The sequence below is a fragment of the Lagopus leucura genome, unplaced genomic scaffold, assembly GCF_019238085.1.
Source record: "Lagopus leucura isolate 7727_CA_CO unplaced genomic scaffold, USGS_WTPT01 Super-Scaffold_741, whole genome shotgun sequence".
Lineage (NCBI taxonomy): Eukaryota > Metazoa > Chordata > Aves > Galliformes > Phasianidae > Lagopus > Lagopus leucura.
The window spans coordinates 9,168,260-9,187,231 of NW_024962256.1; the positions used below are offsets into that span (position 1 = coordinate 9,168,260).

At 50.5% G+C, this 18,972-nt stretch overlaps 1 protein-coding gene across 2 annotated transcripts in view; it reads right to left on the reverse strand.

Annotated features, from left to right (window-relative positions):
* Positions 1-18,972, reverse strand: part of CTBP2 (C-terminal binding protein 2) — a 46,507-nt gene that overhangs the window by 5,125 nt on the left and 22,410 nt on the right. For both annotated transcript variants that reach the window (XM_042863689.1, XM_042863688.1), the window contains exons 2-4: positions 3,952-4,106; positions 2,890-3,034; positions 391-597 (exon numbers count right to left, since the gene is read on the reverse strand). In XM_042863689.1, coding sequence (XP_042719623.1) covers positions 391-597; positions 2,890-3,034; positions 3,952-4,106 — 507 coding nt within the window. The remainder of the gene's footprint in view (positions 1-390; positions 598-2,889; positions 3,035-3,951; positions 4,107-18,972) is intronic.

The following is an 18,972-nucleotide window of genomic DNA, read 5'->3' on the forward strand; positions in this document are numbered from 1 at the left end:
GGAGAAAAGTGGCATTTTAGATGGGGAGACTGAGATAGGACAAGGGAGAATGGCTTTAAATAAAAAAAGGGGAATTCTGTACTGGGGGTGGTGAGGCTGCAGCATTACTGCCCAGACCTGTGGCTGCCCCATCCCTGCAGGTGCCCAAGGCCAGGACGGATGGCGTCCCACACAACCTGATCTGGTGGGTGGTGTCCCCAACTGTGACAGAGGCTGGGAACGGACAGGCTTTAAGGTCTCTTCCAACCCAACCATTCTGTGATTCGATGACTGTATGTCACACCAACCTCGTGGGACACACAGCCCCATCCCCACTCCATTAGTTCTGATTGTGCAAACTCTCCTTTTAGCTCATCCTGCAGCACTGAGTCTCCCTCCCTGCCCACGTACCGAAGCCGATGAGGCCGAGCGTCTCGCCCCGGATCCGTGCAGCACCAGAGGCCACCTCCCGGATCTGCTCCACGCTCTGCACCCGCGTGCCCTCCCGCAGCGCCTGGTAGAGCCACGTGTTCCGTCGGTAGAGGTTGAGGACGTGGCAGACGGTGGAGTCGGCCGTCTCCTCCACGGCAGCCGAGGGGATGTTGCAGACGGCGATCCCTGCGGGAGGACACGGCTCAGGAGCAGCCAGGCACAGCCTCAAACAAAGGCAGTTTGGGGACAGCGCTGTGCCAGGAGCTGCTCAGCTTTGACAAAGAGTCTTTCCAAAAGCACAGTGTGCCTGGGCTTGGCGTGCACCAGGGTGTGCTGAAAAGCAAAGGAGCTCCCCGCGCAACTTGCCCTGCCCTTGGCCCTCACGCACCATTTCCCCAGTAAAGTGAGAGGCCAGCTGGAGCAACACTTTGCAAAGAGATGCAGAGTTAAGGAGCAGCAGCCTCACATCTGCAAAGGCACCACGACTCGTACTGCTCAGGGTCACCTCTGAGAACGAGCGCCAATTCCAAGTGCGAAAGCTACGCAGGAATAACTCCAGGAGGAAATGTTTATTTTGTAAGAGCAAGTCCTATTCTTGTTTAGTTTAATCTACCTTCAAAGCCAATTCATCCACAATGGCACAAGCCACTCCCTCTGCACAATAAGACTGCTCAGCCATTAAGCCACGTAGGGCACAACCAGCCACCTCTTCTTGCTCTGGAGCAGAACCACGTGCTATGCACTGCACGGCCAGCTCCAGGTATGGCAAGACCTCTGGGTCCCCCAAGATGTGCCACCACAGCCACCTGAGCGCAGCCGCTCCAAGCTGGACCCACTTTGGCTTCCCAAGGTTCCCAATGGGGGCACGGTGCTGCAGGAAGGCTCGGGGTGACCATCGCCAGCCCAGACGTGCTCCTCGTGGTGCTGAGGCTTTTTTGGGTGCTGTTTTTGGGGGCCCAGCCATGCTGGCACAGCTCTCCCCACCCGGCACCGCGGCCGCCCCGCACACAGATCCCCATAACGGAGCTTTTGTTCCTTTGTCACAAAGGGGTCATTTGAAAGCGTGCCTCTCTGCTCAGAGCTACGGGTATTAAGTTAACCGAGAATGTCTCCCTGGCCATTACCCTGTTAAAGCTCTGATCCAGCAAAGCATGTAAGAGGGTGCTTAATTTCACGTCTGTTCAGCAAAGCAGTTAAGCACATGCTTATATCCCACTGGCTTCAACGCAATTTAAACACACAATTTGAGATGAATGTGTATCTAAATGCTTTACTGTACTGGGGCCTTGGAGTAGAAACCATGAAAAAGCAGGAGATAAAGAGAGAATAACATTCCAAAAATCCCCTTCCACTTTAAGGGCCACTGACTCCGTTAAAAAATGAGAATACTTCGGGCCATGCATGCACCTTCTGGGCCCTCTGCCAACCCCCCTGCCTCCAGAAGCTCTAAGACCTTTCTTCCTCCCTGTTAGCAAGCCCCTGTGCTGACCCAGAGAAACCTGACTGGCCCTACAGGGGTGAAACCACCCCCCAACTCAAGCTCCCAGCACCTTGTGCCTCTCACCCTGCTTCAGGCAGCAAGGGCTGATCCCACCGCCAGCCCTGCAGCGTTCATCCCTGTCTGATGGGCTCCTGCCCTCTTGGGTGCCTTCCTACCCACCCACCACCCACTGCAGTGGTACTTACACCTGCTGGGAGTGTCGTTCCACCCCATCACCCCAGCAGGAGCTGGACATAGTGCTGCCTGCACGGTTTAAGAACTACCTTATGGAAAGCAATACCAATTAAACTTTACGCTACATTTGTGGGTAGTCATTACATTTTCTACTCTAAACCACATCATTTGGCCACCCAATTTGCTAAGTATAAAAAGAAGGATTATGCTGCAGTATCCCATTATTTCATTCGTTATGTTTTTCGTTTCTTGATGCTCAGAGCTTCAGAACGTCATTATAACGGATAATAACAATAAGAGTTAAAAACACGAAGAAACCATTAAACTGAGAAGACACGGCTCTCCTCTAGAAAAAAAATAATTCACTATACTGAGAATTGCTTTTTAGGAATGCCTATTTGAAACTCTCTTATCGTAATTATCCTTGCAGAATGGCTCATGTGGAGCAGCTGTTTTCCCTAACTTCCCCAGAGATAGCCCTGCATAGGCATGGTGAGAGCCATGAGCCTGAGTCCCTGGATCAGGTGGCCCGCAATGGCTGTCACAGCTGCTGCGATCACCAACACAATGCTGTGCTCCCAGGCTGTGGTGTGCAGCTCGCCAGAGGTCCCTGTCACCCCTGTGACACGTGGTGGCCCAGCAGCACAGCCAGGCATGTGGGAGCTGAACCAAGCCCCTGTGCGAGGCACTGCCAGGACTGCCCTTTGGCTCACATGCTCCCATGGGGAGCACAGGTCCCCTGCGCTGATTCTCAAGACTCAGAGGCACAAAGGAGGGGACTGAAGCACAGGACTGAGACCTACCGAGCTCCCCTGCTGCTTTGATGTCGATGTTGTCGTAGCCGCTGCCTATTCGAACAATGACCCGCAAGGCCTTGAACTTCTCTAGGTCTTCTCGAGTCAGCGTGATGGTGTGGTACATCATGGCCCCCACAGCTTCGTTTAATACCTGCAACAGGGCACAGGGATGTCAGGAGTCACCAGGACACTCGGACAGAACACCTGCAGCTCCTGAGATGCAGTTACACGGGGAGTTGCCCAGCTTTAACCACCAACCTGTTGGCTGACCTGCCACGGTGCCACCAAACCCAGCAGCAGCGTGCCCCACCGAAACTGCAGCCATCCCCATGGAATCAGGCATGAACTGCATGGACACTCCAAGATCTATCAGCTCCTCCTCTTCCAAACAAGGGTAATTCTTCTTTTAAGAATTAGGTTCTACGGCTGCATCCACTTGTTTTGAGGACAACCATGTGCCACTCCATGTCCTCATACATGTTGGATGGGCGGTACCTGTCTCACTGCTCACCACTCCAGGAGTACATAAGACCATCTGTGTGAGGCTGTATGCACATGTAAGGCTGAACTCCATCCTTCAGTGGAGATTCAAACCCTCACTGGGCTCCCCTTAGTGCTCTGGGAACCCAAGCCCTAAATTCTGCAAGACTCGCTCATTAGTCAATGAACACCTCATAAAAAACCCTTCCCCTGCACTTTATATTTGGGGCCCTTTTCAGTTCCAGACCCTGGATGTGATTTCTGACCTCTGCCCACAGCCACCAAACTCTGTGCTGCTGATGCTGAGTGCTGGGCATGGAGTGCTGTGTGTTACTGCAGGCTCAGTGAAAGGGAGAAACCTTCATAATATTGATGTTCAAAAGCCGATGACAAGAGATAAGGTGACTTTTTGCTCCAAAATAACATCTGGCTTTTGAAACAGCCTCACTAAACTTTAATCAGCAGCGACTTCTGCTGATGCTACCTGGGCCAACTCACAGCGGAGCTCTGAACAAAATCTTGAGGACTGGGGAGGAAGGAGGGCATCCCTGCCTGTCCCCACGTGCCCCACAGCCACCACTCTGTTACCTTCTCGTGGATCTCCTGAGTCGATTGTGCATCACAGAACGCCACGGTCGCCAAGTCCTTCAAAATGGGCATCTCCACCGTGCAGTCCCTGCCATCCAGCAGTGCCACCAGGGGCCGGGGGTGCATGGGGCCGTTCATGATCTGAGGACGGATGCCTGCAAGCAGAAGGAGCACAAACCCTTACACCCGTGGCAACAGCTCTGCCCAAGCATTCCTGTGGAGAGCACACAAAGCGAAGGATACAAAACCAGTGCAGACTCTGTTCTGCTGTGGGGACACACACACGCCAGTGCCACCCCAATGCCTACGGCTGTTTCCTTAGGCATGGCCACATCCAGCTGTGTGCTGCTCTAGGCTCATTTTCCAATCACAGGCTCACCAAGGTGAGGTTAGGAAACAAGTGATAATCAGCAAGGGCTGCAGGAAGCCCCATGCTTCTATCCTATTAGCTGCTCAGCCTGGGATTATCAGGTTCATTTTTGGACGTTGGTGATGGTTGTTAGGGTTCTTCTGCTGGGGGAATTCAGTGCCATCATTTCTCTGCTGACAACCACGCCTTGTAGCTGTTCCTCTAGAAGCCAGAGGGCTGTAATTAGCTACAGAGGGGTGAAGGTTTGGTTTGGGGTTGGGGTTTCTCTGTAGAACAAATGCTATTGTGTGCCAGCATCAGCCAGGAGCAGGGGCCGCTTTGCAGGGAATCACACCACCCTCCTGCCAGGAAAATGACAATGAGGGGAGGAAACTCACAGAGAAGAGCAACAGTGTTTGGGTTTTTTTTTTTTTGCTTTTTTTTTTTTTTAAAGGGAAAATGAAATGTGCCTGTTTGTCCAGATTGCTGTCAAGCAGGATGTAAGCCTGGGACACCAGGGGCCATAGCAATGCCAGAGGAGCAGCACCAGGAGGGACCCAGGCAGCCACGCAGCTACCAGGATGGGGAGCAGGAAAAGCAAAGCCAGGAGTGAACCCACCCAGCACAGCTGACCCACAACGCCCAGCATAACGTTACACACGAGTGCTTTTGGAGCTCTCCATCAGAGCACACCGGGAGGAACGTGCCCCGTTTGCACGCACATCCTCCAGATGGAAGCGTGGCCGTGTCAGTAGGCGGGGAATGGGGCCAAGATGATGTGGATAACCAAAAGGAGCTTGCCATAAGCAGATAAGCGAGAATAACAACATGCACAGAGCGCAGAAGGCTTACACAAGCCTGAAGGGAAGCACTATACCCAGCTGGATTCTTTTTTCTGTTTAACAAGCAAGTGAATTACAACACTTCCCTAACGCACAGCGCAGAACAGCATCTCTGAGATGAGGAGCATCACCTCCCAGCCTCACCGTGCAGGCTCTGCACACCAAAAAGGGATAACGGTGCACAGAGAGATGCTGTGTGTAACCCCCTGGGCCCCTCCATGCACTGCTGTCCATCCAGCTGCCGGCACAGCACCACAAGGAATGACATCTCCTCGCACAGCACACTTGTTCTGCACACACCTGCCTCGTTCAGGAGAGCCGTGCCCTGGATCAGAAAGCCATCAGGCAGCTGGGCCATCAGGTGTCTGGCAGCACTGCCTGCGGTGAGGGGTTGGAATGAGACGGGCCTTTGGGTCCCTCCCAACCCAAGCCATCACATGACTCCATGACCCCATGGATAACAGCACGGTTAGCCTCCAGCCTCTCCACGTGCATCCCGCACCCAGCTCCTGCCTCCCACCACTGCCAACCACAGCCCCACGCCATCCCCTGGGGGCCGCTGGCATCGCTTGGTGCACCGAGGAAGAGAGAGAGGAGGAAGGCTTTGTGGACAAGGAAAAAGGAGAAGCAGCAAGGTTTTGCAGCCACGCTCAGAACCCCGAGTGCAGCCGGCTCGCTTGTTGCACGCAGCCCGGTGCATAAAGTGCTTTTGTTCCATTTGGAAGGCACAAAGCCTGCTTGTCCTCTGCACCGCTCCTCCCCTCTGCCACCCACTTGTATCCGATCCCAATGGCACCCCTGCCAGGAGAATTAGGGAGCGCTCCTGCTCAATGGCAGCCTTTGTGCGGCCGCCAGACGGCGGGTGCTATCTCACAGAAACAAAAGCCGGAGCCATTTGCCTAATTCTTATTAATCTCAGTTCCCTGCGCCACGCAGCATTTAAAATAATAAATAAAAGGAAAGAAGCCAGCGTTAAACATGTTCACTTGCAGTATATCAAAGTGCATCGAGAAGCCAGCCTGACCATCGGCCGAATTACTCATTCACTATGGAGTAGCTACAGCTTTACAGTCAACTACACACTTTATTAAACAAACAGAAAAGAAACAGGAAATTTCCCCTTGCCTGGAAAATGTTGCCTCCACATTCTTCTTCTTATTAAAAACCACACATGGCAGTGGAGGAGGAGGGAGGGAGGAGGAGGGGGGACCCACACACGAGAAAATACTACCACCACTTTGCAGGGCGCAGGCTCTCCTCTCCTCTCCTCTACAAGGGGTATCTTCAAGCAGGCGGTCCCGCGGCCCACAGCTGCACCATCTCAAGACAAACAAGTCTCTTTGAACACGGAGGGAAAAGAAAAGGCTTTTGTCCTGAGCCTCGGAAGAATGGTCTGCAATTGCCAGAGGAGTTACAGCCACCTCTGCGCGGCTCCCAACTCTTCAGAGCACTCCCTCCAGACTTTGCCGAAGCTTTTAACTAATCGTAGTTCTTTCCCAGCCCTTGAATAAAATCATGTGAGTGCCAGCCAAAAAATCTTATGCTATGCTCACTAAAGGGTTTGTATATGTCACAGTTTCTTTTTCCCCCTTCCACTCCCCTCCTCCTATTGACTTGACTTGCACATACGTCTTTCTTTTTTTTTTTTTTTCCAGTTTTTTCAAATGGATTTAATCTGTGCCATGCTGTGTTTTATGTTTGTTTTGTTTTCTTTTTTTTTTTTCTTTCCCCCCAAAGCTTAAAAATGAAACATGCCTATCCACATGGAGTGCATTGAGCAAGGCTCCAGGAACAAACCGAGAGCCTTTTGCGGCAGCAAGAAAAGCAGCACAAAGCCCTGGGGAAGGCAAGGCCACGGCGATCTCAGATCACCACAACCCAAAGGATAATTCTGCACGTGTCCACGTGTCCGTGGTTGGCAGCCAAGGCAGTCTGCCAGCAGGGCTCACCCCCCAGATCCTCCCTGAGGTGCCCATCTCCTGCCCCTGCCCCTGTGCTGGGAGTTGGGAGGACATGGAAGCAGCCCCACAGCATCACCTGCAGCCTACGCCCCTCATCTTGTATCATAGAACAGCCTGGGTTGAACACAGGGCCAAACACGGATTACAATCACAGAATCAGAGAATCATTAAGGCTGGAGAAGACCTCTAGGATCAACAAGTCCAATCCCAGCTCACCCCATGCCCACGTCCCTCTGTGCCACATCCCCACGGCCCTGAGCACCTCCAGGGATGGTGATGCCACCATTCTTTGGGCAGCCTGTACCACTGCCTCACTGCCCTGAGAAATTCCTCTTAATACCCGACTGGAATTTCACCTGGTGCAACTTGTGATCAGCATCTCTTGCCCTAAAAGAGCACACAGGTGTTTTTCCATTGAAATTCATGGAAACACTCCCACTGGTTTGAAGAGCATCACCCTTCATGACACACATGTGCACATCTCTAAGGGAAAAAAGTGAGCCCCAAAATCAGAGGCTGCAGAAAGGAGGGAAGCAACTGCCCTGCCCAGGAGCTCTCCCTCTCACTGAACCTCTCAGAGTTCGTAAATGCTTCCCCACAATAAATGCATGCACAAAAAGGAAATAATACAAAGGCCAGGACTGTAAGCCACATCCGAATGACAGAAGCAACCATAAATTAAACACTCGGTCAAAATATGGGGAGTTTTATACTTGCAGCATTTCACTGTTTTACAGCTTGAATTCCTGTAAGAGCACACACCACAAGAACCCCTGAGCTCCATGTGTGCCCCATTACAGCACAGACACAGCAGCACACTGCTGAAGGTCCCTGGGGCAGCAATGCAGAGCAGGCAGCTCCGAGTGGCACAGGAGGAGTGCCACCCCACAGCACATCCCCCTGGGTCCTCTCTGCCCTCCTCATCCAAGTCTCTTTTCCCTTCTATTCAAATGGAAACCAATGGCATCAGGACAAAACAAAAAGGTTTCTCTGCCATGCAAGCAGGAAGGTATTCCAGCATCCCCACTGTAACAAAGAGCCACACAGCACTGGGAGAGCCATGGGGTTTGCCATCTGGATCACAGAATGGCTTAAGTTGGAAGGGACCTCGAGGATCATCAAGCTCCAAACCCCATGTTGCAGGCAGGGCCACCAACCTCCACATTTCATAGCAGCCCAGGCTGCCCAGGGCCCCATCCAACCTGGCCTTGAACACCTCCAGGGATGGACAGGGCATCCACAGCCTCTCTGGATGGGAGCCTCTCCAGACTCTCAGTTACCTTGAGGGATCTGAAGACTTCAAAGATGCTCTGGAAGGTGGAAAAATGGAGGCTGAGATCAGCCTGGCCCAGGGCACAGCAGCCCTGGCATAGGGACTGCCACCCCAGCCTGGTCCCATGTCTTATTGCTCCTCTGTATTGTTGTGCAGGGAAAGAGAACAGGGTGTGAAACAACTCCATGTGCAAATTCCCCAAACTCCGGGGAAGTCCATCTGCCTGCTGCCTGCAGCAAGACGGGGTGTCTTCCTCTTGAAACGAAGACTGCCTCCTTAGCAAGCATCGTGGCACAGAAAATAGCACAGCCTGGCCATTTTGGGAAAAGGCAGCCGTTCTAATTATATCATCACAGAGAGAGAGAGAAAAACAACTCAGGGTTTTCACTTACACGGTCTGACAGCGTGCGGGATGCTAAGCTGTTATGCAGAGGGGGAAGTGACAGCCGTATGGCAGGGGCAGGAGATCCCCCCCACTGAAAGAAACAGCATCCATCACACACAGCCCTCAGCCTCAGCTTTTGGGAAGCGGAGGGGCTCGAGCTGACTGACAGAGCACGTGCCATGTGCACCTTCTAAACCTGTGTCAGCACACTGGTCATGAGCAGAAAACAAAGAGAACGCCACGTTGTGATGCAGCTGTTGGAATTAAATTATGCTGACATTAGGCCTTTTAATTATGCTGGACAGAAAGTGCTACGAATCTTTGAATGAAGATGTACACGAGGGTTTCTGTATGCTGCTTAGTTCTGTGGCTCACGTAACTGAGATCAGCCGGAGGTTTCCTGCAGACCCCCAGAGCAGGAGGGCAGAGATGGAGTTAGCAGAGCTCTGGGCCAGGGAGAGAAACGAGGCAGAGGTGGGCACTTGTTGGCTCACAGCTTCAGAGTGCAGTGATGCCCCTGGTGCACAGACAAGTGGGTTGGAGAGACAGCACCGCTCTGCTGGGAGGGAGCTGCACAGGGATGTGAAGCCAAGCGGTGCCATTCGGGGTGACGCACACAAGCGGAGCCCTGGGCCATGCTGGAGCTGGCTGGCTACCGAAGGGAAAAGGGCTGGGAGCTCACTTCAAAACCCACAGGTCCTGCCAAGGCTCCATCCCCTGCAAGACCTACTAAAATAGCTCCTGGGCATCGGCCAGGCGTGCCAGCCAAGCCTGCAGTCTGCTGGGTGACCCTGCTGTGAGGTCATCCCTTCTGCAGACCGACAGCTGTCACTGTGTGACCCACAGAACGCTCCTGCCAAGAGTGTTGCACCCTCCACTGCTTCCTCCCTTCCCAAAACCACTCCCGGCCCCATCTCTGCACTCAGATCCCCACCTCTATGGCAAAAATCAACTGGCAAGAACCCCTCGGTGGAGCAGAGGGTGAACCAGCACCATGCTTCCATCACTTCTGCAGCTCCTAGTTTTGTTTTCCTGCTTCCTTGCTTCACTTTGTGCTCCCTCCCTGTCCCACAGCCTCTGAGCTCTCCCACTGCCCTCTGAACAATTCCTCTTGGTGCAAAATGATGGCAAAATGCACCAAGCAGGGAATAACTGCTGGAGGTGCTGAATGCCTGCAAATCCCACCAATTTCCCTAAGATAAACACACACACTTCCTCACAGCATGGCACCACAGCTAAATGAGGAGGAAAAAAAACCCAACTAAATACCAACACTGGAAAGAACTTAAGTACAACCCACATGCTATTAAAGTCAATACTTTCACAACTAATTCTTTACAAGGGTATCTTTGGATTTTAGGAAGCCAGGCACGCGTTGGGTTCCCGCTGACATCTGAAATAGACCAAACCATTCCTGTTTGCTAAGAGCACCCTGGAGTACAGAAGGGCACAAGAATGTGTCTGTACACTTGCACACTGCCCAGGTGCACGAGAGTGCACACTTCTGAGACTGCACACTTCTGAGACTGCACACGGATCCTTCAACCCCATGTGCACAGATGCTGGGTTGAGGAGAAAGCTGCAAGCCAGAAAGATCTTTTGTCATTCAGGGCTATTGAATCTTTCTTAAAATCTTCAAATCAAATGCTGAGATATTTTTTGTGAGCTGCTTTTGAATTCCTTTCTCTCAAACATCCACTAAACCTTTCAAAACTTGAACCTATTTTATTTTTCATGTAATGCGCAACCAGAGAGATCTGAAGAAAAGCATATGGTCCCAAAAGCACAAATGTTTTTCTAACTGTACAAATTGCTCTCGTGAAAGATATTATCTCTCCCTGTGAACCCTGCCTAGCTTCAGTCTTCCTGGCTGAAAACCAATAAGGTCTGGGGGCTGCACGCATGGGACATCTGTCACAGCCCCACCTATCTGTACATCACCACCCCAACAGCCCCGAGACCCAAACCCAAAGCTTTTCCAAAAGAAATTCTGCCAATCCAAGGCTGCACATTTAACTTTTCCAAGACGAACCCATTAAATGATGATGCACTGGCACAGGTTGCCCAAGGAGGCTGTGGATGCCCCATCCCTGCAGGCATTCAAGGCCAGGCTGGATGTGGCTCTGGGCAGCCTGGGCTGCTGGTTGGCGACCTGCACACAGCAGGGAGTTGGAACTGGATGAGCACTGTGCTCCTTTTCAACCCAGGCCATTCTATGATTCTATAAATACCATCACTGCCTTTGGTACCTGAAGCAGCTCCTCACCCTGAGACGCGGCGATGCTTTCCATGGCTTCATTGCATGAGAACTGGATACCTTGTTCAACATCCAAATAACAGTTTGCAGCCACCCTTATTTATCAGCTGTGTTTGAGATAGTATCACGATTCAGGATAGGTGAAAAAAATATCTTAAAGGAGAGTTATGTGAAGAAGGATAACCGAGAAGAATCTGCTGATCTGCTGTGTTTCAGAGCAGAAGAACACACGCTTCCTGTCCTTCATAATAAACCGAAAAGGAAAGCTGGTGGAGCAAGCAAAACCATGCACAAACACAACTCAACCTTTTCTCCTTGTGAGCAGGAGCTGCCCATGGGATAACCACGCAATCATGCTGCATTCATACAGTACATTTCATCTTCATTAATCCAGACAACACACTGGCAAAGCCTTATTTTCCAATTCCAAGACCGTGGAGCTGCTCCCATGGTCCTGCAGGTCGCTGCCCATCTCTCCTCTCCATCAAGGAGGTTTCTGGCCATGGCCCAGGGCTCCCTAGGTGGAGAACCAAGCCATTCCCTCACTGACACCAAGGGCAACTTCAGCGAGGCCACAGGAAGCAGAGGAGGGGATGATGGAGTAAAGCACTAAACTAGGAACTGTATTTTCTCTCTGTTTGAAATGAGCAGAAGCTCTGATCAATAACCTTCACATGTAAGGTGTCTCGTTCTGTTATGCATGCAGAGAATCACTGCACTGCAACTTCCATGGCTGCCAGGAGGCATTTCTTAAAGGATTCTCCAAAGGAAGGAAAAAAACCCAAAGCTGTACCAAAACAGCTCTACTCTCCAAACAATGTCAAGCTGTAACAGGCTGAAAATGTCTTCATTTTTATGCCTTTCCAGCATCACAGGAAAGAAAGTCAACACTGATGTAGGTAAGCACAGGCTGTACATTTATCTAATATGTATACTGAGGATGGTGAAAATATTTCAAAGTTGCCTGCAGTCATAAAACTATAAATCACACTGAACAGCATCACTGTCATAAGGCATTTTCTTTTAACAGCTCTCTACACTTTACTGCCTCAATAAAACCCATCACCTACCCACCCAAGAGCTGTAGCTACATACCCTACAGCTACTCTCAATTAAAACAACAACCTAGGTGATTCTTCATTGCAAAGCCACGATGCAAACACACCAGAAGAATGAGGTACAGCAAAATGAACAAACCAGATCCCACTTCTTCTTTAGGAGTGAGGTAGGAAAGGGAAGCAAGTGATTGCTCATGCACTTCATTCCATCACACAGATTCGTTGGCAGTTGGACTAGATGATCTTACAGGTCTTTTCCAACCTTATTGATTCCATGATTTGAAATGAATTGCTGCAATAATGATCAGACATGGTGCTTGTGTCCTATGGGTCACAAAGCCCCTCTACACACACAGACCCCAACACGGCACCTCCCCACTGGCTGTTAGCAGGAGGAGCTATTTTTTCTCTATATCCCTTTTTCTGCAGTCATGTTACTCTCAGCAAGTTCTACTGGACCTCTCTCTGATAAAAACCCAAGGAATGGTTCATCTTCCTTGATGATCACTGTCGTCTCCCACATGCTCACCCATCTTCCTGACAGAGGGCTCCTTCAGAAGAGAAAAAGAAGGGGACTCTTTTGCAGAAGCCTGTTACAAGTTGCATTCTATGATCCATGATCTCACTCAAGTTGCTTACAGCAGCGAGCTCATCTACAAAAGCACGCAGACCTGCTGCAGGACCTGTAGTCATTTCCTGAGGTCTCTGAAGCACAGGGTTTTGCCACTCCTTTGGAGAAGCAGACCTTGAAATCAATGCATTGAAGCACATCCCTCTCGATGCCTCATTCAAGGACTACCCAACTGCCACTGATGGCTTTCAAGGTAATTTTTTTTTGCATTACTTGTAACGTGAGGGTCACCATTCTTGAAGGACTCCTCTCTAAGCTCCATTAAGTGAGCACAATGGGCCTTCTGCACCCAAGGCAGTCACGCTGCTGTGCCCTGCAGCACGTATAGATGCCCAGGTCAGCAGCACATCTCGCTCTCCTCTGTCTCCTTACTGCTGGACAGAGCTGACGGGGATGTGTGCAACCTGCGCTGGGTGCAGAGATGCACCTGGACCCCTCCCTGCCATGCACTTCCATGCAAGCAGCCAGCTGGCTCCAACCGCTCTGCTGTTCCTGCCCCTGTCAGGCACATGAACAAAAACCCAGTCACGACTTCCTTGCGATTCACATGAGAAGTGACTGGAGTCAATGGCTTCAGTGTGGAAATCATTCAAACCAGCTGTGGTGAGCGAAAAGAATCCATTCTTCATTCCTGCAACCAGGCTTGCTAGAAAGTAGGGAGCAAATGTTCCACCCAGAATAGTTTTGGTCTGAGCACAAGAGAAACTATTGGCAACATCAACGTTGAAAGAAAGAACGTCTCAGCATCAGACTTGGATGCCTTGCAAATATATTTCCTATCTTCCACCCCCAGTGGTATTTCTTTCTGCTTCTAATGGACAAGATACTGTAACCAGCCTTGGCAGATTGCTCCAAGTCTTCACAGCAGAGCGCTGCTTTCCATATGGGACAGATGTGGGATGGAAAGTGGCCTCATGGGGACACAGAGCCAGTAATGCCCAAGAAGACACTTCCCATCCTGTTCATGCAATGCCCAGCAACACAAGATAACAACTATGATTAAAAACAGGTTGCATGTACAGTGTCACAGTATGAAAGGAACGATGAACCCGGGGCTCTCCACTGCCCTGTCACACTGCTCAGTGCTGGCTGCCTCCCCACCTCCCTTCCATTGGTGAGGACCAGCAATTCCCAAATCACAACAGCTGGCAGCAGCAGCCCTCCGCCTCCTCTCACTCGCTGCAGCTTTCCCTGAAAGCATGATGACTTTTAAATCCTTCCAGGCTCGAAGCCCAGTAAGCAGTAAAGCCCAGCTCAGAGTGATATTTATTTCTCGTAACTATTTTTCTCATGTAAGAATGCAACAGAAAAATAACCCCTACAGTATTTACCATAGCCAGAGGTATCAGAATTGAACCCCAGGTTCCAATCCGCCCTCAGTTGTGGGGATTTGAACAAAATCTTTTGGGGAATGGGAGGCATTGGTTTGGACAAAGAGCTCCACGGAACAGCCGCAATGGCTGCGCAGTGCTTTGGTTAATTACAAAGTTGGCTGCATTCGTAAGGACGAGGAAAACAACGCCGCTGAAATCAAGGCAGAGAACAAGGAAAAAGAGCAGCACATGGAGGAAACAGAAACGGCTCAGTCAGCCCCAGTGCCTCTCCAAAACCACTCATAGTTACTGGTGCGTTGCTGTGGGTGCAGCGCTGTGCCACAGGTCTGGGAACCACAGGGGGACGTGCAACCTGTGTGCTGCAGCTGAGGATCTCTGCACAAGCAGCATATTGATCCCTCCTCTCAGCACAAAGCTCTGGCCAAGGAGAAACATCGGCCATGGACCACTTCCAGGAGTGGGATTGAGACGCTCTTACTGTAATTGAACATGAAGCCGTGGCCTCTGAGGGCCATGCAGGCTCCTTGCTGGGACGGGCTGCTACCTTGTGTAGCTGAGCAAGGGGTTCTGCTTCACAGCAGCTGCCAGCAGGAGTGGGATGGCAGGGGGCAGGTGGGAGGGAGGCTGCGGGCACAGCTGCAGTCGCAAGCTGGTGAGAGCACAGAGGTGGTTGCAGGGCAAGCTGGCCTTGCTAAGAGCAGCCCCAAGAAAACCGTCCCAAAGGACAGCCTCCTCTTGATTCTCTTCCACGTGGGAGATGAGAAAGAACCACCTAAATTGGACAAGAAGAGGCTGAACCCCATGGAGGGCCTCTGACCCAAGGAGTTTCAGGTCCCAAACTCCTCTGCAAAGGGAACAGAGCCATCAAACCCACAGATGTACAAAACTAGCTTAGATAGAGTCATAGAATGATTTGAGTTGGAAGGGAGCTTCAAAGGCTATCTTGTCCAACCCCCTGCAATGCACAGGGACACCCAAAGCTCCATCAGGTGATCAGAGCCCATCCCCTGACCTTGGGTGTCTGTAAGGATGGGCACTATCACCTCTCTGGACAGCCTGTGCCAGTGCCTCACTACCCTTACTGGATACAGGAAAAAAGTTGTGTACAATCTAGATCTTTCCTCTGTTAAGTTTGAAACTATTTCCTCCTGTCCTAGTAAAACCACAGAATCATTTGAGTTGGAAGGGACCTTCCATAGAGATTCTATAAAGATCATCTGGTCCAACTCCCCAGCAGCCTGGACAGCTAGCAGCAAAGTGCAGTTAGACTCAGGGCAGCAAAGCACAGGTTACACACTCTGTTCACGATGTGAAGTCAAAATCCCAGAGCCAGGGATCAATTTGCTTAAGACCTACTTTCTAGTTATAGCTTTTCCAAATCCCACCTGCAGATCCTTGCTCAGAGCCCGAAGCCGCAGGACTCACCAAACACTGCCCTGCTGCAGCACAAAGGGCTTTGGATGGAATGGATAAGAGATATTCTGAAACTACAAAGGCTAGAAGCTGAAAGCAAACAAAGCACGTAATGACATGAATTTGGGAGGAGGAGCTTGCAAAAAATTCAAATCACAAACATTTTGTGAATGTTACCAGCAGTGCTGTTTACAAGCATAGAATAGCTTCTTAGAAACTGTCTACCTTTAGCGTACTGCCTGTCCAGCAGCAGTATTTTGGTTGGCTTGTTGCTGCTAATTCCAGTATTTGCCCCTTTCTTCTGCTCTCTTGCCTTCTACCAGCCCTGCTGTGCTCGCAGCCAGCTGCCCAGCATTGCTCTGTATGTACTCATTGGTCAGTGCCTTGGCTAGATGCCTTATGAACAGATTAAACAAACAAATAGGCAAGAGGTGTATTAACACCGTGAGCCTAATATTTTTCCAGAGTGGGAGTAAAGGAAATTGGAGATCCCCCAGGAAAGTGTCCCTGAGTGCAGCGAATGGCCAAATTCCACCCATTAGAGGGGCATCATGGAAGGGAATTAAGCACTCCTGGCATCTGGTGCAGGGAACCCACAGCCGAACCACAAATGAACGCAAGCAGGGCAGAGATTGCATTGCAAACTGCTTATCTTCTGGAGGCCAGCTGCTGCTCCGGAGCCTGAGGCCTCTGGGAGGAGCAGGAGAGGCTTTTCAGAAGGAGTTACAGCAGCGCTTTTCCTTACCAGCACCAAACACCTCTTCCTTCCCGCAGCAAAAGCTGCTTGCTGTCTGTCCCCAGGGAGAGCTGTGAGTGTCCCTCCGGCTCTCACTGAAATGCTCTTCCCAAACTGTAACTGGTTGTGCAACACAGAGCTGTGCAACAACCTCCCATGCACCGAGCCTTGCAGGAGCCATGCTGTCCCTCAATCTTCCTGTGAGATCTGCCTCCCACACGCCCTCCTCCGCTCACCTCCTCAGTGGCTGCCAGAGCTCAGGCCTCCTCCCTGCTGATCCTGCCCTGCTCAGCAGCCTGCACACCACACATACACAGGTACGGACCCAAATGGTTGGGCTGGCTCTGCCCAGCACCACTGCTCCTAAGGGCACCAATTCACCCTGCACCAGGAGAGGAAGGGACTTCCCTCTGCAATCACCAGGGCAGAGCTCATCTACTGTCATGGAATGACTGCCAAGAGAGAAAAAGCAAGATAGTCCAACAGATCTCTGGATTGATCTCATTCACAGCTGCACGTCCTTTAGAAGATGCTTTTTAGTTCACAAGACAGATGCCTGTACCCCTGAGCTCCACCTTCCCTGATAAATATCTGTGTGCTCCTCACAAGTGGCCTGCTCTGGTTGCCTGTAGCCCAGAGAAGCACAGAACAGAACCACAGGATCACTGAAGTTGGAAAAGACCTCTAAGATCACCAAATCAAACCATCTGCCCACCATCAATATCACCCACTAAATGAAGTGCCACATCTACATGTTTCTTCAACACCAACAGGGACAGCAACGCGTTGTCATTCATCTTAAGATTAACCTAAAATATAGCCAGGCTCATATGCCAGTTCTGATGTCTTTTGCCACTTCAAGGCATCTTCTTCAAAGCTCTCCATCAAACAGCCAGCTCTGCCCTTCCCTCAGGACTCACCCCTCCTTCTCTCTCCCTCTAGCCACTGCTCTTGCCATGGAGCAGCCAAGCAAGCTCCTTCCGTGTCTCCTGACCCACAGGTCTTGCACATCTGCTGCCGTCACAGCGCAACCCACATCCTGTCTCTACACCACGTCCCATCTCCCTTTGCCATAAAATCATAATCATTAAGGCACACAATTCTGGAACACCTCCAGGGATGGTGACCCCAGCACTCCCTGGGCAGCTGTGCCAATGTATTATCATTCTTCCTGAGAAAGAATGTTTCCTAATATCCAGCCTGGAGACCTGGGTGCAATTCCCACCCACCTTCCAGCTCTCCATACCCTTTCAGGTTTCCACGCTGCTGTTCCACCCCGGGCTCAGCTGAATAAAACTTGAAGTCCCACTTTTTGTTCTTTGCACAGCCACCTCTCCGCTGTGACTGGCGAAGCAGGTATGGCAACCCAGGCATTGGTAACAGATCAAAAGCCTCCATAGTTTATCAATTATTTTTGTGCAGCATTCTCTAGAGCAGCACACACTGGGCCCATATCTATGAATCATTTTCACTTTCCGTGTTATGTTTTCTTTCTCGAGAGCGTTGCAGTGAGCTCGACAGGCTTATCGTTCACTAACAGGAGCAGAGTCTGACAGGCCTGAGTTTTAGGGGGAGCAAACCAGACACACAGTAAGCAGCCTAATAGCAAGAACAGGAATTTCACGTGAAACCGAAACATCAGAAGCAAAGGAGGAAGCACTGTACTGTATCCACAACCAAACCACTTCTCAATGGCAAGCATCCAAACCAGAACAATAGCTGCTAACACACAGCCAGCGCCGCACGTCCCAGTCAAGCTGAGCACACAGCACCAACTGAAAGGTGGGCAGCCAACCCCCATGCATGACGCTACTATATTTATAAAGCAATCTGAGCTTTAATAATTCAAGAGCATTTAATTGGCTGCTGGTAAGGTGGATTTTTTTTTTTTTTTTTTTTTTCCATAGCATGACCTGGATGGATCCAGTATCTGTGTAAGGCACACCCCAATCTGCACAGCCCAGGCATGGGGCCAAGGGGATGATGTGGCAGGACATGGGGCTGTGGCACGGCAGGAACAGTTCTGGGGCTAATAGCCCAACTCCTTAACGTACAGAGGAAAAACAGCACTTCATGAAATATTGATACGCATTTGGAAATTTGACAATTATCTCCAGAGCTCCTTGGTAAAACCTGAAAGCAAATAAATAGCAAACATTTCCTGTACTCATTAAAATACTGAAAAAGAGAGAAAGAAAGCTACTCATTATCCATTTGACAAATATAACCTATTATTTTTAATAATGCACAGGCATTCAATGCATGAAATTTACAGCTCGTCTTGCTTAAAGAAACCATTGGTTTTGTAGATCTAATTTTAAGAAATGCAATAAAAGTAAGTTACGGGGAGCTGATTGCTTCTGCAGGAGAGGGTAAAAATCTTTATTCTGCTGCAATGAATGGCAAAACCGCCATTATTCAGCTGGAAGTACAGCTTCACTCACTGCTCTCTTCTGGAAACTGCTTTTCCAGAAAGGAATGCTCAAAAATTAGAAATATTCATTTCTTTGGCTCTTCTCATGCAAGCTTCAAAACCAGAAACCTGGATTTAAGGAAGTAAAACACAGCACACGTGGGGCCGTTAGTGCATGAGCTTCATGGCTGTAAGGAAGAACATCAAGTATAAAAACTCCTCCTTGATGGATAAAGACAAGCTGACAGAGCACAACAGGCTGCTCAGCACCACAGTGATCCACTAATGACAGCAATGATAGCACAGTGATCCACTAATGATAGCACAGCAATCCACAGTTGGGACCTCTGAGCCCAAACTGCTGGGTGA